We start from the raw sequence: 22,530 nt of genomic DNA on the forward strand, positions 1-22,530 counted from the left end.
TGTTTACATACAGACCAGTGCTTGATACTTGAATGACACAGACAAAACCCACGTCTGCCGACTTAATCTGTCACAGCTGCCAGTGTCAAGTATACCAATGTTTAATTTTATGGTGAAAAGGCATCACAGGTTCCCCCCCCCACATACACCCTCCTGGTTTATACATCTATGCTTACCAGCATGCTTAAATTGGCCTTTCTTAAATAATTGAAATATAAAGCAGGTATTAACTTACCTTACGCCCATCACTTGCATGGCAGTTCACATTTAAAGGAGTCAATAAAGCCATCAGCTTTTCTTCATTACCACTCCTGTAAATGAGGAGAACATTATGGAAAGGGTGGGAAAAGGGCAGAGCTCTTTGATATCTATCTCCTTAGCAAGTATTTTGCAAAGTACAGTATATTTAAAATTTGTACTGTGGCAGCGAGAATGTTGGATGGCTAAAGAATCTTTTGAACATTTCAAAACCAAGGGTAAATACAAAAAAGAATACTACATTTGCAGTTAAATGTGTTGCAAAAGATCATACAAAAACACCTCAATTTCTCTCCTTAACCATGTATTTCCTTTTTCTAATTTTACAGATCCTCTGAAAGCCATTTGTTGAAATAAATGTTCTGATTTAACGCATTTTCATAGCATATGACCCATAACATTTGAAACAGCTACATACCAATATCCAGAAAATTTTTTTAGAAGGGTTAACAGGCTATGTAAAATGGTCTTGTGCAGTCAGAAGGAAGGATGAAAAGCACCTTTGCAATATACAATTGAACTTTACACCTTTTGTATAGGCTTCCTTATGCTCTGTTCGGATAAAATCTATTTTCAAAATACATCCTATGGTAGCAGTAAAAACCCAAAGAAAAAAAACATCCCAATATTTAAATTGCCCCTAAAAAGAACAGTCACAAAACAATAAAGAGGATTTAAGCAGCTTAAAGCAAAAACTCAATATTAACCTTATAACCACCATAGTGGGGGATTTCAATTACATAAACAGGCTTTTACATTTTTACCAGACGAAAGTCTGAAGAGATTTATGCTAATTAAGTGGTTTGCTTGCAGCATTTCATGGAAAGGCAATGACAAAACAGTACTATTTTAAAAACCCCTTTTCCTCGCCTGCTTCCACCCCCAAAATATGTTTTATATTCTAAGCAGCACTCACCTAGCAGCTTCCAGGAGTTCGTCCTTCTTGTATTCACCTAAATGATTGCAAAATATCATGCTGTTAGCATTTGGCAGAAGACAGATTAAGAAATGCAGTAGGAAGCAAATACAGAATTAAAACAGAGAAGAGGAGAAAAAAGCCCACACCCCGCTGGGTGATGGAGCTGTGACGTTAGCCAGCTTGTGGAGGCAGCATCACCAGTACCTTGGAGACGGGCAGCAAATTGACGCATCTTCTTGTCCAATCCTCAGATGGAAAGGCTTTCTTCGGACAACCAATGACTGCGAAATCTTGTGTCCAGAAACACAGTCCCGCTGATAGCAGCGTGTCAGCTGAAGACAATGTCCCCACCCCCTGCCCTATTCAGTATGTCACATTATACTTGGGAAGCATAATAAATTCCAAGACAAAGCAAGGCAGTGCGGCTTTTGAAAAGGTACAAATTACTGATCTCCGAGGCTCTCACCTGCCTATTTGAATGGTAATATTACACTTCACTAAGTTCTTTAGAAAAGCACGGATTATTAAAAAAAATCTAGGTACTATATCATCAGCCACTTTTCAACAAAATACACGTTTGAAATAAAAAGCACAGACAAAAGAGGATGAACTCTGCAACAGATTTTGCTACGAGACTCTCAGATTAGAGATAACCACGAGTAATGTTAAAGCAACATTTATATTTGAAGTCCTGAGTTAAAACAGACAACTCACAAGGGTTGCTGCAGCACAGGATTAAAACTGCATGTTCGTATTTTAAAAAGAGCATGGGACAAGATAACCTACAGAAGTAAGACAGAATTCTACAAAGCTGAATCATTATGACATTGTGCAATAGAAATGGAATGGAATTTCAAGTCAGAAATTAGAAAAAATAGCTATTTAGCAGCTTTATGCAGTCAGAGAACAGAGTGTATCCTAGACCCAAAAGGTAGAGGGTTTGAAAAACATACTGTATACCATCTGCCAGAGAATTAAAGCCTCTAACCAAAATGCTGTAAGAAAAACAGGAAGAAGAAGCTGTCACGAAAGAGGAAAAAAACCCCTGTGTGCTGCCTCCTATGCGTAATTGTAATAAGCCTCCAGTGAAACTCTCATTACAGGTAAGGAAAGGCACTGGGCCATGGAAAATGCCAGATCGGATGGCAGGTAAGATGGAAGGTTCATCTGAAAACATGCCTTAAAAACAGCTGTAAGATACAGGAGGAGGGTTGGACTCTCCATCCACCATGAAGAGCTTGGTCCTCCCCCCACCAAGGCTTCTCCAGCCAACAGCAGAGGGTTACAGGAACCACATCAAAACCAGACTTTTCCTTAAGGAGTCCCCTTTATTTCATCCTGCCTTCACACAACGGTAAGGAGGAGGAGGAGGGTGAGTACACGCAGCCATGCACTTCCTGCCCGTTCCCTTGGATGCAGATGGGGAATTTTCAAAAGCAATATCTACATCTCAACATACTGGTGATTTTTCCTTTCACAGGTGTGTTTAATTTCCTTCTGAATAATATTCAGCTTTGGGAATTCACAACAACCTGCAGCAAGGAGTTCCATCATGCCACTCACATGATGAGTCTCCTAACAGAGCTGTTCTGTGTTGCTGAACCCCAGCAATGGAGCAAGCAAGTTCAAAGCAAAGGTGAAACTGGTTATTTCAAATATAGGCCAGGAAGGTAAACCTAGGTTTTGAAAGAATTTATGTCTATGTTAAGGAAAGCTTCATCATGAGACAAATCAAATGACACAGAAATATGACTGCCTTTGACTTCTACCACTCTTCAGCTTCATTCAGAAGGGGGGCCTGTCCACCACAGGCAACAGCCTTTTCTAAGCCATGGTACATCTTACTCTTTTTTTATTTTAATGAAGATAAAATACTGGGCACAGTTGTGAGTGTTTCAAATCAATGCTAAGTGAAAAGCTCTGGCCAGCATGTGAAGAAGAAAAAAAGACCCTTTATTACTACTGCATTGTTTGTGCAACAATCTCAAACAGCTGGATTTCCTGCAGTAGAGTTATTGGCCTGCATTATATCAACACTTTAGAGACATAACCAGATTAAAATACCTCTTTGCACAGTTTGGTTTGGCAATGCATCTAGAGTCATAATCAGGCTTTTGAACATACTATGTTAGAGAAGAGTAATAACATTTTTCCTTCATGCTCAGTAAGTTACTGTTCTATCACACAAAAGCTGTTTCCTCCAATACTTTGAATAGCAGAAGCCTTACTGTCCAATGAAAAAGGAAAGCTGCAGCTCTTGATTTAGGAATGTCCCCATGTATGCCCAATTGGATCAGTTAGTTTTACTAAGCAGTACTTTTTTTAAAAAAGGTATTTTCAGACAGGAATCCATACATGCAATTTTTGAAATTCATCATGGTTCTTCCACACTGATTAGGGTTAGGAAAACATTATTTTGTAATTGGCTAACTTTATTACTCTCAAAGCGCCACTACATTTTGCAAATCAAAACCTAAAATCATATAAGCATTTACAGCCCACCACCAGGTCTGCTAAAAAAAAAAAATATAAAAAAAGGTCAAGTGAACTCCAGAGGCTCTGTGGGATGACGAGGAGCCCCTTGGGCACTGGAGCAGGCAGCTGGTGGGACAGCACAGAGCCGAGAGGGGTCTGGCTGATGGCATTTGGGAGAAGCGGGTGGCGCTGGCCGCAGGAGCGACTGCTGCTGGCACAGACTGTGCTCCCAGCAGAGGGCTCTGCCAACACAGCCAATGCCGCTTGGCCATGCAGCTCATCAAAGGCCATCCTGCAGCTATTGGCCACAGCTACCTCATCAAATATTCATTTGCAAGCGTTTGAAAACAAACCATGCGTGCACGGGCAGAGATGAATTTCAAGTTCTAAGCAGAAGTACAGGAATACAGACCATCAACCTCACATAACACTTCTGTTCAAAGAATGTCAAATCCACTTTAACTAAGCTAATAACATCTCTTAAAGAGCTCCTCTAGGCAGGTTAGAATTTATAGTTTTGTAAAAGGGCATCTACATGCCAGGCAGCCCAGAGACAGCTGGCCTGGGAATTTCTTAAGGCAAAGACAAGGTGTGAAATGGGGAGCAGAGAGCGCCATAGCAAAGCAGTGTCCCTGTTCCTATCTTATCAGACAAAAGCTAGTAGAGAAGCAGAAACCATGGGGATTGCAGTGGCATTCACTGCATCTGATGAATTTCATTGTCTACAGCTTGCTCAGCATTCTTTAAATGAAGTTCTCTACTTGATCCCAGCTCCAGATCACACCACTGCTGCTCCATTTATGCTGGAATGAGAAAGCCACCACAGCTAACCACAGATAATCAGCGTCTCAGATCACAGCTACCATCAGGCAGCTAACCAGCCCTCTTTCTGCTCCCCTCCCAGGAGAAAACCAGTTACCTCCAAGACTCCTGATCAGCTGCTGCTATGCTGTCACTGCTGTGTCTGGCCCTAGCTGCATTCTGCAGTAGCTGATTACCAAATTAGCAAATGCTTATTAACTATCAGACATCAGTAGCTGCTTGCACCTGGCGGTTGAACAGATCAGTAGCGGGAAGCTGGGAAAAAAATAACATAATGAATCTATTTTTACAGACAAATAACCCTATTTCAGTCTCTCCTGAAAGTCTTGAAATTTCAACGGAATACTGAAAAACCTATCTGAATGTGTGGCACAAATCAACAGTGCTTTTTCAATGAATCTACACTCAAAATTAAGGTGAATTCCTTTCCTATCCCTCCATACACATCAGCCAATACAGAAAGCAGCCAGACTTAAAATGTCAACCTGGACAAAGCAGGTTTTGCTTCACCATAATATCACATCAGCTTTCCATAGTGAAGACAATTTCCTAAAAAATAATGCCACAAATTAAACCAAGCCATTACTATCCAATGGCAACATATAATGGAAACAAAATGGATTAACATATTCTAAACCAAACTGAAAAATTAAAGAGGTTTTTCCATATGAAGCTGGACATTACATGGAAAGACAATTATAAATTTAAATCCCCAGAATACTTAAACACAGTGAAAATTTTTATGCCAGCCAATGATCCCCTGCTTCTGACCTGTGACAAAGGAACACGAGTCTTATGAACATGCAACCATGGCCACAGGCTGGGCAGGGAAAATTCATGAGTATCACAGAATGTTTGAGACTGAGAGCCCTCTGGAGGTCTCTCATCCAACCCTTCTACTCAAGCAGAGTTACCTAAGAGCGCCCTGCTCAGAACAGTGTCCAGGTGGCTTTTACATCTCTGCAAGGATGGAGACTCCACCAGTTCTCTGGGCAACCTGTGCACAGTGGTCCCACTGAGCTCAACACCTTAAGTTTCATGGTCATCTCAGGTAACCTCCTCAGGACCTCCTGTTCTCTCTTGGCAGCTCAGGTCTAGCAGCACTGGAAGTCAGGGCAGAAATCTTGCTCTGTTACAAAACATGGCAGCTCTACATTTGACCTTGGACCATGTGCAGACCTAACTCTTGTTATTGGTTGCTTGCCATGAAAACCTGAGCTTCCATTCCTCAAAATATACATCCCATGAGATGTACATTTTTTTTTTTTTTTCAAACAAGTATTCACAATTACCCAGCAACACAGAGGACATGGGCTCTCCACCAGAGTAGTAGAGACAGCAGGTATTAAAACCTCCCATTTTTCCTCATTTAGAAGTGCTTCTGGTGCCTTTCCAACCATATAGTGTGATAGCACAGGAATGCATGGGGTTGTTGGGAAAACAACAGAGTCCTGATGCATCTGGGAGGGCTGAGAACTTGTTTTTCTATCAGTCCATGGCCAGGGACCCAAGCAGGTCCCTGAGAACGAAGACCTTGAACAAGGATGGTGCTGCAACAAGAGGGAGGGCAATGGAAACCCCACATTTGGGCTGCCATTGCTACAAAGAAAGCAACGCAGAGTTCAGCAAAGAAATAAAACTCCACAGAAATAAATTAAAATACACCTTTTCCCTGACACTCCAGGACTGCACACATCTATGAGTGATCAATGATACACATCACTTACACCATCCTTTTTAATCCTCTGAGGTCTTCTGACTAATATGTAAGTATTTAAAACAAATATTCAAGTTATAATCAGAGCACAAGACTCTTTGTGCTTCTGGGAGACTGCTAGGGTTATTGGGAGAGGATGAGATTTCAGGCTTGGGGTTTTTTTTAATTTTAAATTTTTTTGGCAATTTTTTAAGAAATTTAAATTTTATTTTCAACATGGCTGCTTTTGAAGGGTCCAAAAATACTATTAAAAAACTAATCAGTTCCTTCTTCCCCATTTAATTTTTATTATATGTGAACCAACAGGTGACACTAAAATATGGAGTTAAATCAGAGTAAGAAAGTTTTTAACCATCCAAATAACACCAGGTAGAGGGAATACCTGTCCAAAAAAGGAGTCAACAAAAAAAAAGGAGGTATGTTGAAATAATATTGTTTGGGAAAAGGCATGTATAACTTAGTACTCTGAGAAAAACATGAGAATAAAGAGGAGCAAAAAATAACAATTTCGGGTTTCATTAATAATTCTATTATACTTTACTTCCCACTTGTTTAGGGTTAATTTCTTTATGCCTCTTGCACTTCTCTGCTCAGCAGTCTCTCACAAGTAAATGGGCTGATTTTATAAGCTGTCTAAATAGGCTCAACCAGGAACACAGCAAGACCCTAATTTTAAGCTCTTGTCATGGATGAAAACCACCAAAGCTACACTAGTATATGCAAGTGACAAAAAAGCAACTCCGAAGATAATTCCTTCAAGAACAAGTTCCAGCAAGGAGGAATGTTACCAAGGAGGAAAGGTTTGGCACCTTAACTCTGCCTCTTCTATGAGATGAGTCAGGCACTGTGCATTTGGACTCAAAGCAGACATTTGTAACTGAAATTTAAAAACTGAAAATGACTCAGCAAATAGTGAAGTCTTTCAGGGATATGCTTTAAAAGGGGTGTGGAAGTTAAAGAAATAAGCAAACATAATTTCTTTTGGCCACAACTCCACTAAACCACTGAGCTAGCAGCATCCTACCTGGAACATCTTTCAGTTAAGTGGACAGAGCTCAAATGCAGAGCATTCCTGATTTACAGCTCCAGAGAAAAAAGCCTCTTCTAAGGCCTGGCAGAAAGCACTACGTCAAAAAATCTGCAGTTTTACATAGTGCAGATCAGCAAAACCTCTGCCAGGGTCTTACCTGATAGAAGAGATTCTTGTCTATTAAGCCATCAGTTCAAAGCACATCTATTACATCAGCATATACAGGATACTGCAGTTACCAAATGCTGTCTCCATATCAAGGCATAGATTACACACACTGCACATTAGGGTTTTGGTCACTAAGAAGGATTAGGTGGTGTATCAAAACAGGTCTTCAGTGCATGTGCAGTTATAGCACCAGTAAGTTCACGGTTTACACGTAACAATTCTGTTTCTCAGAACACCTTTTTTCAGTGGTACTGGTCTATTTGTTAACATAATGCTACCGGATTTCCTATATAGTAGCAGAATGATGAAAACAGTCCCTTTGTCAGAGGATTTCAAGTGTTAACTCTTAAATAATTAGGCAAAACCAAAGATGAAGCCAAACCCAAAAAAACCCCACAACTACCCATTATGTGGTAATCCATATAAATAATTTTACTTTCAACAATGTTACCACATGCTACAAGTTTAGCATATAGTTTTTTCTGAAATATTAAACCTAACAAACATTCTAGAACCTGTTTAGTGGACCTGTGCAAGTAGTTTCAGTGCATGCTGCTCATATAAACACCACGCACACATCCATTTTTTATTCTTAGTGTGAAAAAATTAGTATTTTCACTACAACTGTACTATTTTAGAATGCTGTACTTATCTTGAAGACACCACCGCTCTTGTCTGTCATGTTTTCAGACTGAGATTGAAAAACTTAAAAAGACTGCAGAATATCATGTCAAGTGACTGGGAAGAAAACCCAAACCTTCAGCAATTCAAAACACACCGGTGTGATGGAAAAATTGAAGGGGTTGAGGCTCATCTTTTCACCAAAGTTCAATACTCGTGACATCTTTTGTGAAATTACATATAGAAATCTGACGGGTTTTTTCCAGAGTCTTCCCCATTACCCACCCATTCATGCCTACAGAGAAAGCAACACTCCCATGGCTCTCCCTTCATTTCTTATATTAATTCCTGCTATCAGCAAAAACAATCATCCACTGTAATTGCCACTACTTTGGCCATGCTCAGTATTAATAACTAATAAACTGCTCAATTTTTCAGCCACAATTACTTTCTCATTTCTGCAACATGCCCACATAAGCATTTTCTCCCCAGGATTTCAAGGCAAACTTTCTGGAGGAAGACAAAGGACTAAGAAACTCTCTTTGTCAAATACTTGAGTACAGGAGGGGTGGATAGATAGCCAAGCTGCTCTTATATTACTGCATCTTTTTCAAAAGCCAGCTCCCTACCCTCTCTTCCCAAACAATATCTACAAACAAGTAAATCATTCAATTCCCCAGAATATTCCCTAAAGAGAGATGAGAAATACCTTACATAACTTACATAAAGCATGGAAAGAAACTAGCAAGAAAAATATAAAATGTAACCCCCAGGAAAGCCATACTGTATAAAGACAAGCTCCAAAATTATGCTTCATCATTTAATCATTCTCTGAAAAGAACTCTAGAGTAAATACAGGAAGACTAAATTTTGCAGTTTCTCCAATTTTCCCATTGTAGATAAAACATGCTAACAAGCTGGGGACGGCGTGTCTGAAAATCCATAGCTGGATTTAAAACTGAAGCATTTATTTTAACCAAAAAAATCTATATTCTCTTAGCTACAGCAAACATGACAGATTTTGTAGTAACAAATTGTACAGATTTAAAGAAGTGGGGGTTTTTAATGTTTGCTAGAAAATGAACAGGAGACATAAAATGTACACATGTGCCAAAGTATCTCTTTTTACTGAACAGTACAATCCTTCCTCTGTGTGTCCGAAGCTGCCCTGTATATCTAAACTTACTCTACAAACCTGAGGAAACATAGGCTGCCACCTCATAAAAAATGCACGCGTGTTGCCACGCTTGCCCTGCAGCACACATCCTGGAAGGAACTCAAATCCAGTTAAATCACTCCTCTAGCTCCTAGACAAAAATACAAAACATTTCCTTTGCCTGCTGGGCCCCAGAGTAGTGAACAGAAGGGAGGAACTCCTTTATAACTGGAGGAAACGGGGCAAACCTGTCAAACACACAGCAACAAAAGAGCCAACATATATTTATGAAACACTTAAGCAAAGTACAGCAAGGAAGTCCTTAATAAAAGAATAACAAAACAGAGGCAATAGATTTTGTTATAATGAACCATTTTGTCATGGCAAAAACCACAAAACTGATCTGTCAACAGTTCACTTTAAACATTTTGGAAAACATGCATATCTGCCCAACAAAAAGATGGTAACAAAACAGCTCCCCAAAATCAACCCATTTGCCTTCCTGCTGTGGGCAAATTTTCCCTCCTGGATTTTTATTTGCTATCTAAGAGTCAAAAGACAGTTGGAAAGCTAAGGAAAGTTTGGTACAAATCAAGGGAAGAAAGGAGATGGTGCCCCGACTGGAAACAGGATATGTGGCTTGATATGAAAGATTAGTACTGGTAGCCCAGAGTAAAAAGCAGCTGCTTAACTTGGAACATTCTTCCCCTCCCTTATCCTCCCCATGAGATCTTATGATAAAGATATTATTGACTTAAATACAACAGTTCCATTTGTTTTGCCTCATTTTTAAAAGTCATCTTTTAACACCTTTTCTGAAGACATCTGCAGTAGCAGTGCTCAGTGACAGTAACTCAACTCAAGCTGCCCCAAGCCATGGTAGGGTCTCTGCATATTCACTCAGGCAAAAAGCAGCTCTGTGCCCTAATGTGACTAAGAGCATATTCTAAGATGAAAAAAAGCTGCAGTTTACAGAAAATGATTGAAATCTGAATCTGCCAACTGCTATCCTCACTGAAAAAGAACTATTAAAACACCAGCTGGGGAAAAAATGAATTTTCTATTTACACTCAGGCACTTTCTGCTACTCCTATTGGAATAACACACCAGACAGAAGTACAGCAATGACAGTACCTACTGCCAATGTCCTTGGAGTCTGAGAAGGGTTACATTATTTACCAGCAATGAAAGAATAATTAAATACTACACACAACTCAAGTTCTGTAAACATTTTCAGTCCCTTATATCAACCTCATTGTTTTAAATACTTTACTGTATTAAAGTAAATACAGTTAAATACATGTAAATACTGGTTAAATACATAATAGAACAACCTATTTCAGTTTAAAGGGACCTATAGTGATCGTGTAGTTCAACTGTCTGACCACTTCAGGGCTGACCAGAAGCTAAAGTTTGTGGTTAAGGGCATTGTCCAAATGCCTCTTATGCAGCAACAGGCCCAGGGCATTGACCATATCTTGTAGCCTGTTCCAGTGTATGACCACCCTCTCAGTGAAAAAATGCTAACATGCAGTCTAAAAGCCTCCCCTGGCACACCTTTGAACCATTCCTATGCTTCCTTGTCACTGGATCTCAGGGAGAAGAGCTCAGAACCTTCCTGTGCACCTCGCCCCCTCAGGAAACTTGAGAAAGCAGTGAGGGCATCCCTCAGCCCCCTTTTCTTCAAACCATCCAAACCCAAATTCCTTAGCTGCTCCTCAGAGGTAACAGGTTTACACATATGATTTCTTCAAAATAATAATTTATTGCCCTAAATGACAATTTAGTTCATTACGAAGACTGGAAACAAAATAGCACCACAGGAAAAAAGTCTGAGGGAAAGAAAGAGATACTAACTCATTAATCAAAGAGCTTCAGTTTAGCAGACTGCTGTCATTACAAGGAGGATATTCCTTCTTCAACTTTCATTCACACCAGCACGTTTGATCAGATGCAGCACAGGGCTGCCTGTTCAAGACATACCCTGTACACTGTGACCACGGACACCAATCATCAGTCCTGCCCAAATGGAAACTGTTGATACACCATGCACACCTCACTGCTACTGAAAAACTAAGTGCAAGAACTCTACTATCACAGGTATATCCGTAAATAAAGCATCTTCCAAAACAGGTGCTCCCTCTGTTGCTGGACAGAAAGGAAATACATAAACTGCATGCATCCTCAGCATAACAACTCTGCAGGTTTCTGTGTAAATCTGCAGTAAAAGATGGTTTTATTGTGTTCTGCATGAAGCAGGAAAAAATACTGCTTTCTCACTCATTTTCAGATATCTCACTAGATTTAAAGACTCTGCTTACTCCAAATAATACAAAATATAATTGGCCAGAAAGTATTTCTACATTCCTCATTCATCACAACCACTAATGATCTTAAAAACACTAAAGAAAATATGTTTAAGTGATCCTCTTATTAGGTAATGTGATTACCAGCAGTTCCAAAATCAGTCTATTTTTCCAATGGCTTTATTTCAAAGTTATTCTGAGATACAGTTCATTGTTATCTTTCAAAAAAGTAGTATTTTAAATCTCCATTTAACCTAAAAGGAAAGACCATGCAAGAGTTAGCACAGGTTCTCTCTACTGTGCCCTAGGTGTGTTAGTTCAGCAGGAGCTAACTCAGTATTACCACTCCTCCCAGAGAGTACATACCATCAAGGAGAAATCATACTGTACCTTGCCCAACACCAGTTTAGGATTCCTGCTTGTCCCTTTCTATAAAAGCCCAGTTACTGATGCAGGAAATGGTGAGATTATTACTGACAGAACTTGCCTCCTGATGCTGACTCTCCTTTTTGCCATCCTCTGAGCATCCTTTAGCAGAGCAAAGACAGGTTATAAGAGAATTGGGTCTGTCTTCAGAGAGCAGCACAATGAAAACTGCAGGGAGGAAGAACAAATGCCCAGAGAAAGGACAGCTCTTGCTGGATCACACTGTGCCATTAAAACAGTTCTAGCCATAACATCCTTCACTGCAATCAAAATGGTTTTGGATTTAGATAAAGGACTCAAGGAAAGGAACAGGCAAGGTCAAAGAGAGGGAGTGCAAAAATTTTCTGGATTCTCTTTTTCCATTCAACAGTCACACCAGCAGCCCTGACCCTTGGCAGTGGGCTCTCTAGGAGTCCAACAGTCTAAGATGTCAGTCTGCCTCTGGTTTTTGTCAGACAGATCTTACAGGTACCATTTTGGTCCAAATAGAAGGCTGTGCTTGGACAGAGAAGCCCACATAACTCTTGAGCATATAGATAGTGCTTCACTATCTGTAAAATAGAAATAGAAAATTTCCCTCAGTGGTGTCCTTCAGCAACTCAAACCACGCATGGAAGTACAATACTTGCAGATTTTGGGCAGGGAGATTCCTAGCCAGCAGTTCAGAAGGGTCTCGACAAATTCCTTTTTTCATTTCCCTTTTTCTTACCTTCTCCAAGATGCTGCTCCCAGGCTTAGCAAAGACAGAATACCCTATTTAGAAATTACAGCCACATACAGTAAGAAGCCACAATGCACACAAGTCATAAATTATTTTCCTTCTGATCTGCTAGCTGTTCAGGAGAAAAACACTTACCTACTGCCTTGCATTAGTGCACGCAGACAAAAGTAGGCAGACTCTGGAGATGGAGCTACATTTGCCCTGCCAGTGGGCAGGAACAGGCTTCCTGCATAGCTCAACATGACTTCAAGAGAAGAGAGATCCATGAAAGGAAGATTTACTGGATAATTAGACCAACAATTTCTAGAACACTGATGAGAGTTTTCATGTAGTTCCCTGAGGATAATGCACCATTTGAAAAGGCATCACTTAAAATACTTACCTTTTAGATTTGTGGGAAGATCAGCAATGCAAACACAGAAATGTTATTCCCTCCATTCTTAGACAAGTATATTTAATCTTATACTTACATACAACGCTGGTTTGGGTTTTTGCTCTTTCCATCCCTCTAATTTTATAAAAAATTCTTTTTTCTTGTGCATATAAGAAAGAAATTGTCTTTCTCTACTGGAAAGGCTGCTCACAAAAGATTTTTGGCTATGAGTGCTACAAAGTAATTAATATCTGCACACCTCCTTTCTAAGGAAAGGTTATTTTTGTCTGTTCTGCCAGATAGAATAAATCCTTCACTTCCAGGGCAATAGATGACAAGAGACTAACCAGCAAAGCAACAAATGAATATTACTGAGAAAATGATGTCTCTCACACAGATCTGCCTTGCACATACTTTAACAAAAACTTGCTTAACAAGAACAAAAACCTAAGTTTGTTTACAATGGGAAATAGACATCCAAGTTTTTGGATGGTTCTGCAAACTGTCAGCCAGCATCAGATTATCTGTTCAACTTCGGCACAAAATTGCCTTTAATGTGTGAGATTTACCTTGCAGGCAAAGGTAGCTGAAATGCAGACTCCCTGCACTCCTTCCTGCAATAGGCCTGGCCACAGCAGGAAGTCTGTCCTGAAGAAGGTTAACTCAGACTGAGCACTGAAGTGAGCTCTTGACTGCCCAGTTCAACAGTGGATGGAAGCCAAGATGCCAGTGCAGCCTCCACCCTGCCTCACTCCTGAGCAGAGCACTGAGAGCCTACCACAGCAGGAGATCAGGCACGAGCTGAACACACACCAACCTGCCTTATGACTTTGGGCAAGTCAGCAATTGCAGAAGAGTATTTTACTTACAGAAGTCATGGTGCTTAATCCTCTGAGTCTATCAGAGTAGTTATTATTAATATAATCAAGTAGCAGAAGTAATAAGATCATCCAAAATTACTTACAAAAATATTCATAATAAAGGCTGGATTTTATTAATCGAAAAAATAGATTCTCAGAAGGAAGATTCTCAAGGCTCTGCCCTCCTTTTCCACTGTTTGTAGGAACAGAGCTTGTAAAGGCAAGGTGCATATTTTATAGAGTCCAGCTCCCTGCATGAATCTATTCAAAAGCTTTTTAGAAATTAATAGCCCAATTTCCCTGGATTTGATGACATCACATGTTTGGCTTTTGTTACTTATGTTCCCTCCCATATTACCCTCCTGAAAGTAAAGGTAGACTGCATATGGAAAATGAAGGCATTCTCTACAGAATCAGTCCTTCCTCATGAGAAGCTGCTACTTTAGGGCTGACAGTGGTAGATGTGAGGATCTGAGAGGTATTCAAAGGTACTGATATGCATTACAGGAGTTTTAATTTTCAGAGAGAGACAAGCTCCTCTAGCAAGTCTGTTAGGTTTATTCCTAAGAACAGCTGGCAGCCTTGTCAGTCACTTGTACCACCGGGGTTGGCCATGCCAGACACACACATAGCAAGAGGTAATGACTTTGTTGAAGGTGGCAGTCAGATGAAAGCTGCCATGAGTTTGCTACTTGTGTAAGGACAGAGCTGTTTGCCTGCCCGGACTGAAAGAACAAACTGAATTCTGAATTTATGCCAAAATGTTCTTGCCATTATACAAAATAAACATCAAATAGACAAGTACAACATTGCATTCCTAAAAGGCAAGCAAAAACAAATTTGCAGAGCACAGAAGGATACGGACCATGATGTTCTATAGCCAATAAATAATCAAATTAAGTTATGAACTGAAAATGCTACTGCAACAGCAGAAAATACACAAGGTTTAATTTCAAAACAAAAGGGAATGCCTTCAAAAGAGTAAAGTACTTACTTTTTAGGTGACCAATGGAAAATACAAGTCTAGAGAAAGGAAACATGCCATTCCAAAGTTTGTACCCTACAAACAGGCAGCTATGTAAAATTTGTTCTAAAGACATTTGAAAATAAATGCTTGAAACATTACAGCATCAGTCCTTTTATCTCAATGCAGTGTGCAGTGCAGTACTACACAGAATGAAGCTTCTATTCAAAGAAGAGATATTTGACAAAAAAGAACATTATCTGTGAATAACAGTCTCCTGGAGATATCTTTGAGAACTTTTTTGTGTTTGTAAATTATTTGAAATAGTCCTTATATACGGAGACATTTATATAACCAGTCCTCTTCCCTGCATTCTCCAAAAAGACTCAAATCACTGCTTGTACTCTTTGCAGAGTAAAATTCCATGCCTGTATTTTCCCAACCCCTGAAAAATTATGATGTTCTCTCTGGAACATAACACTTTGCTCTTCTGCCAAAAAGGAAACCATCAAGACGAGTTAGTTTTTCAGCTTCCCTTGGCTCCCCAAAATAATATAGTTAGAACACTCTGAAGTATGCTTAACTTTAGGCATGCATGTGAGCATCCTAGTGACCTTGATATTCTCATGTCTAATGCACTTTGTTGAACTGCAGCTACAAAGACAAGCTATCATGTTTCTTCACCAAAAAAAAAGAAGTGCCTTACTCTTCAGCTCAAGCACATAATCAATTGCTCTGTCTGGTGCCATTATCACAGCCAGCCTTCCTTCCTCAAATGTTTTACGCATGCATTGTATAGTGGTGGAGGAGCACAATAACAGCAACAGAGTCATCAGTCTGTCTAAAGCACTCAGTAGTCTATGGGAACAATAAGCAACTCTGAGTACTGAATTATGAAAATTTGGATTCTTCCTATATTTGCATCAAGTAGCAAATCCTCTTCTCTTCTGACAGGCCAGCAAATGCACTTCTTTCAACTTCTACATGATTCAGATTCAATTCATTCAGGCAGTTTTATTTCAAATCTCTCCAACCTCTCCTTGATTGCTAAGCAAGGGGAGGTATACTTCAACCCTCTGGAGGCCACTAGAGGAGGAGGAAAACAAGGGCAAAAATAAGGACTTGTTTCAGACATGACTTTCTCAGAGTATATAGGTACTTAGAAACACAGAAAGAAGCTGTTCTAAAGATGACGACAGGGAAAAGAAGCAAAACAAGAAAAAGACAGAGCTGGTCTCAGACAACAGAAAGAAGAGTTATAGACAGGAACTACTTTAGTACCAAGAGATGTGGATGTGACAGCCTGGTCAGAGAGTGAGAAAACCAGGTAAGTTCTCACGGCAGACTTGCGAGACTTTTAGGGAGTTGTAGAGAAACGATAGCTTGTTATTATAAACCACCTGCAGGTGGTGTTTTCCTACTCTCTGCTTTCCTGTTCTTCTCAAGAACTGTTTGTGAGGAAGTGTTTTTGTTAATTAGCCAATCAGGCGGCATGTATTGGAACAGTCTATAAGAGAGAGGTTTTTGTACTAAAGCTGCTGCTGTGCAAACCAGCCTTCCTGGAGTCTGTGTTGCTTTCTTACCCAAGTGACAAAGAGAGACATTAAGAAGCCTCCAGCTAAATTAAGGTGTATAAATATTTCCTTGGTGCGTAGCACACCTCACTGGATAAAGTGAGCACATATACAAACAGAAAAAAATAGTAAAAATAGGGATTTTGCAACCAAATCCATTCCAGACATTTAAGACACGTTGGACTGAAGTCATAAAGCACTGACCACTGACACACTGCCTTGTTACAGACACAGTTCCTCAAATCACCTTCACCAGTAGTAAAGCTCTGCTCCAGGCAGTCTTTCTCTCCCAAGACTGTACTGAGAAGCAGGGCTTTTAAAACATATTCACCTGACAGCTATGACACATGCAAACAAGACGGTAAGGTGAATATATTCAGGACCTGGTGACATTCCTCAGTCTTCACCCCTCAAAACAATAGCAAGATTCATCACACCTCCATACTCCATTTGCTTAGCAAACACCTGCAAAGACTGAAGGAATGAGAGCAACAGCAACACTGCAAGCTGCAGCACACAGCTGTGCTTATGCAATACAAAGGCCAGCAAATTCATACTGATGCCATTCTTCAATTTGTTAAAAAAGCTTTGACTGCTTCAATAACAAAGAACAGCATTAAACATAGCATGGCAGGATCAAATGAATTCGGGACAATAAATCTGTCATTAACAGAATGAAAAGCAAAGTGAGTGAAAAAACCTAATCCTCTAAGGTGAAAGTATCTTTGGCCATACACAGAAACATCTCCCCTTATTTCTGCCAAAGGCAATGCCAATCCATACAGTTAGTGTAAAAGTCTGGGTTAATTCAATGACCTAGAACAGCTTAACCAGAGGGCTGCAACAAGACAGACTGACAAAGGTGTCTCTGATACTTATGAACTATGGCATATGTACATAAGCATTTAATTCTACATCTGGAGAGGGTTTTCAAAGTAATCATAATCCTGACTTACAGCAGTTTTGTGCAGATGCTGTAGCAATCCTGGAGGACACCACATAGATGCTTCTGGAAATTTTCAAAAGAATAGACTGTAGATCCTTACTTAGTAACTGCTAGTGTGTGCCAAGTCCACAGGACTGAACCAGATCAGAGTTACCCTACCCTGAAAAAAAACCCAAACAAAACCCAAAAAGCCTTATATTTAATAAGCTGTTGGCAGGAGAGATAGCAAAGACCTATAAGGTTTTTTATTTCCAAAGCAGAGAACTGAACCTGACTGTTGTTATGCTCAGCAACACCCAAAATCATTATTTTAAAACCTAACTTGAAAAAAAAGCAATTATAGCAGAAGAGAAAACAGCCAGCAGATAAATGATGAAGGAACATGAATCAGGGAAAAAGTAAAGAAAATTGTTTCCAGGCATAATTATATGAGAAAAATGAACATGTCTTCACAATGACAGAGCTAGCATTTTAAATTTTAATGCAAAGCAGCAACAAAAGACAGAACTTTTCACTATTTTATATAATCTCACCCTGTAATAGAAACTGGAAGTAGAGAAATAAGCATTTTATTAGGAGAGGAGGCTAAAACTAGACTTCACCAGTATGTAGAGAGGGATGGTATTGCCTGCTTAAAGCCAGCTCTTCTGACGCACTCCAGAAGACTAACAGCAGAGTATGCTAAGGACAGTTCCAAAGTTGTCTCCCAGTACTAAGAAAATTAACCTTTATCCACACTCTCCCTTAGTATCCTTCCTCTCAGCATATCAGTGTGAGAAGTCTAGCAATATTCAGCTGCCCTTCCCTGCCCATCCTAATACAGTCCAAAAAGCTTCCTGGAGAAAAGACTGGGACTGGGAAGAATCTGATGTTTCCAAATGCTGAAACCAGCGTTTGTAAACAAAATGCCTGGGACAAAACCAGCAGCATTGACATTGTAATAGCCTTTGTCAAGACCATATTTATGAAGTCTAGCTACTTAAAACAGAGGTGATGCTTCCCACTGTAGCTCTTACTTCAGCTATGTCTTAAATCACAGTGAAAATCCTGCAACTTAAAATTCACCAATTGATTTATACTCTAGACACAAGTCCTTCTACCTTAACTAAGATCTGGAGCTATCAGCATATATGGAGCCCCAATTACTGGCCAGGACAGAAAAAAATACCAAGACCTGGACCCAGGTTACCTGTGCAACTTCAATTCTGACATTTCTGAGAATGTTCACATCTGACTCTCAGCCTTAAGATATTTCTGCATATTTTCTGGATATTTCTGTCCTACCTCCCTCCATTCCTATATGCACTTCACTAAGTTTGAGTTTGGCTCAATTCAAGCAAAGCTGCAGAAGAACTTTTAATTGTGTAGTCTCCCACCAGCAAACTACACGTTTTCCAGAGCAGAGGTGTAACAAGAAGCAGCAGTCTTGGAGAAGTGTTACTAACTGTTGTGACTGACCAACTGTGACTGACCATTTGCAACATTTGGTGTTTTTATTTGGAGGAATCAGGAAATCGTAGAAATATAATTTACACAGCTTATTTTGTTTTTTCAAGAGTGAAGATCCTAGCTGTTATCAGGAAAGAAATGCAAAGTAAATGCAACTAAAACCCAGTTTGAGTTTACACAAGACATACTACAGCATACTAATTGCTTCATGTTACTTGCTTCTTTAATTTGAAATGAATGTGCCTCTGACACCAGCAATTTTTTTAAAAAATCATCCTTGTTAACTGCTTTGTCACCTTGCTAAGTGGTCAAAGCAGTTCACAATCAACTACTTAACTCTATACACCCTACTTACACTGAATGACTTCATAATGTGTACAGGTCTCTAACAACTCATGGTCAAGCTTGCTGGTGTGCATTTGCATTGTTTCCTCAATTTCCCACCATTTTGATACCTGCTAGCATGTCCTGGAGCATAGCTGGTACCTTCAGGAAGTCAACAGGAACAAATACTTCCAGCAGCAATAAGCATTCACCTTTCAGCTATAACCTGAAAATAAGTTCTTTGGAGATTTTGCAAATGAAAATTTTCAGAAACTTACAGTCACTCAAACTGAAGTGGATTTCCATTGGAGCAGCTAGAGGCACACCTCTGAATCCACCTGCCATGTCTGAAGTTTCTGCACAACCATGGATATATTAAAACAATTCAACGGAAATATTTTATTTCAGACACTGAGAAAACAACTAGTTATTGTGTTGCCATTAAACCTTTTTTACTTTTTATCAACTGCAAGAACGATCAAACACTAGATCAGACTGGCAAGAGGACTTCCAGAGTCTCCATCCTTGGAGCTTTTCAAAACTTGACCAGACATGATCCTGAGCAATCTGGTCCAGTGAACCCTGCTTTGAGCAGGTGGGTTGGACTAGATTATCTTCAGGGGTCCCTCCCAGCCCCAGAGCTTCTGCAATTCTGTGACACCAGACCAGATTTTAGATCTTAGATATTCAAACTCTACAGTACAAAAATGACATAAATCCATTAACTTTAACAGTACGCTTAAATGAAATAGCAATAAATGAATCTCAGGTATTTCTGGCTCCCAGGCAATTTAATATCTCTGTTAAACCCAAGGGCAAGCAACAACTAAGAAGGAAGAAATGAGATCAAGCAGAATTGTTGAACTAAATAATTTCAGCGCTTCAATTTAAGCAGACTTTTCTGAACAGACCTATAGCAAATTTCAATTTAAACTGCACAGCCTGACAACACTTCCTCACTTTTCCTTTCAGATATGGGAAACTAGGACAAGCATTTATGGAATAAACAATCAGAAACAAGAAGAACATTGCAGCAACAAGACAGGCAGGCCCAAACTGAGACGACATTTTTCAGCCGCCTTTCAAAAATGCACCTCTGTAGGTCATGCAGCATGCTGGCATGAATACAATGCAGCAGTGTCATGCCAAATCATGTCTTTGACATGCCCATGATGCTCTCAGAAGACCACCCTGGGTAAGAGTTAGCTCACCTAAGTCTGATTTAAAAACTGACTACAACTGTCTTGTAGTGAATATTCAAATTTACTGGTTTGTGCAGATGGCCTGCAGCAAGACAAAATTACCTACACCAAAGAGAGGCAAAAAAACCTCCCCTGTAGAAATCTTCCAGACTTAACACTTCTTAATATCTTTGAAGCAAATTTACCAGACCTAATACATGATTTATAGAACACCATTAACACAGGGCAAAGGAGTAACCTCCTGGTAAAGTATCTCACTGCAGAAAAAAACCACAAGATACTCTGGCACAAAGGAAAAACACAAGGGGCAGCACCACTGGTAGTTGGGCCTCAAAAAAACCCTTCCCTTTCAGCACTCTTAATGATATCTGAGGTATTCAGGTGAGTTTGCTTCCCAGGTTAGGATTTTTTTTTTGGCACACTGGTATATGCACTTTAGCAGATCCCACCTTCTGGGATCTGTCAAAATACACTGGTCTCCTTGCACCAGAAAATGACAGAGGTGGATCTCTCTGTGCTTTCTCCATCACAGTATGCACCCACGATGAACAGCTCTCTACATACTAATCCTGAAAAACAGAACGGATGTAGAAACATCACAACACACAGAGGACTATGTGCTTCCTAGTGACAGCTCTTGGACAAAGGGAGGTGAGGGACATTTTAGAAGCACATTTGTGAACTCCTAAATGATTATTCTGGCGGTGATACCAAAATCCAACACCTATTAGCTGACGTACTAGCTGTGAAGCCTCCAGAAAATGTTAAGAGACTTACTGGGACAGGATGAACACCAGGCAATAAAACTTCTGGTAAGCAGTCACATAGCATGACATTTTCCTTACACACTAAATGCAATACTTAATATCCTCAGCTTTATTTATATTTGCTCTATATGGAGGATGAAATGCTTTCTTTAGAATAGAAAGTGCTATCCTCATTAGCATAAAATTCTGCTTTTAACATTATAGATGTTTTTGCTTATCTAAGTACTAACAACCATCACTTCAGCAATGCCAAATGAAATCTAGACATATTCTTAAATTATTACCAGACTGTAAAGCATAATGCAATAGAAATGACTAAAATTCACAGTAGTCAAAATGTGTACATGCTGAATGCTAAATGTAAAATTACAGCACCTCTTCATGCACACTGACAAATTACTATTACATTCTACATTAATGTCATTTTTGAGGAGCTGAAAGATCATGCTACTTATAATGACATAGACTGGGTCTTTAATTACAGCTAAAACTCTCAAGAAAATCTCATGAATTATTGCAGAAAGGATCTATTTAAATTTTTTTAGAGTAATATATGTTTCTTCCAAGGAGAGATAAAGCTTGAGTAAATAGTATCATTACTAGCATTCCATATTCATTCTTTTGAAAGCTCAAATCAGAAATTTAATAATATTTCATGTCTTACTTCTGTAGAGACAAAGTATTTTCCAAGATGGTTAAGAATGTAAAATAGAAAATCTAAAATTCATGCTGCAAAAATGTTACCAAAAGACTACATGTAAAATGTCAAAAGGTAAATCACGCAGTTTGGGGTCAGTGGACGTCTACCCATTTTTGCACAATGTCCAATTATTCTAAGTGTTAATATGAAGATAGCTATTTGCAAATTTAGGCTGTTTTACTGTAAAAAAGAAGAGTTGAGAACCTTTCTTCGCATCAGTATGTTGGGTTTGGGTTTCTTTTTAATGACAAATACATTGCAGAAGAATTGCATTATGGACAGAAGCAGAAAGACTGATACATTCACACCACGGACCCAAGGGCCTTTCTGGAATGGGCAGTGTTAAATAACTGAGGTTACACTCCAGATGGCTGTACTTCAAATTAGCCTGATAGCAATGCATAGATGGCCCACAGCAGATGTCAATCATCACAAGAGAGGCTCATTTGGGGAGCTGAAGTTAGCAGTGCTTTTAGCAAGCTGGAGTCTTAATGTGGCAGGAGGAGACTTTGTCTGTGTAGCTTCCAGCATGCACGGTGTGCAGGTGCCCAGGGTTGAGCACAGGAGGTGCTGCTGGCTGGAGTGGCCCCTCTGAGAAGGGACATGGCCTTGTCCTGTGCTGGACACAGCCGCTCAGAGCCGGCTCTGACAGACCCAGCGGGCCAAAGCTGAGCCCAGCAGTGGCACTGGCGGTGCCTCTGTGCTGATGTATTTAGGAAAGGGTTAAAAACACTGCACAGCAGCTGCGAAAG

General features: G+C 39.7%; 1 protein-coding gene across 1 annotated transcript in view; it reads right to left on the bottom strand.

Annotated features, from left to right (window-relative positions):
- TNKS (tankyrase) overlaps positions 1-22,530 on the bottom strand; it is a 128,049-nt gene that overhangs the window by 62,202 nt on the left and 43,317 nt on the right. Inside the window, exons 4-5 of the mRNA XM_058025218.1 lie at positions 1,175-1,211; positions 236-311 (exon numbers count right to left, since the gene is read on the bottom strand). Coding sequence (XP_057881201.1) covers positions 236-311; positions 1,175-1,211 — 113 coding nt within the window. The remainder of the gene's footprint in view (positions 1-235; positions 312-1,174; positions 1,212-22,530) is intronic.

This window comes from Melospiza georgiana, chromosome 5 (assembly GCF_028018845.1).
Source record: "Melospiza georgiana isolate bMelGeo1 chromosome 5, bMelGeo1.pri, whole genome shotgun sequence".
Lineage (NCBI taxonomy): Eukaryota > Metazoa > Chordata > Aves > Passeriformes > Passerellidae > Melospiza > Melospiza georgiana.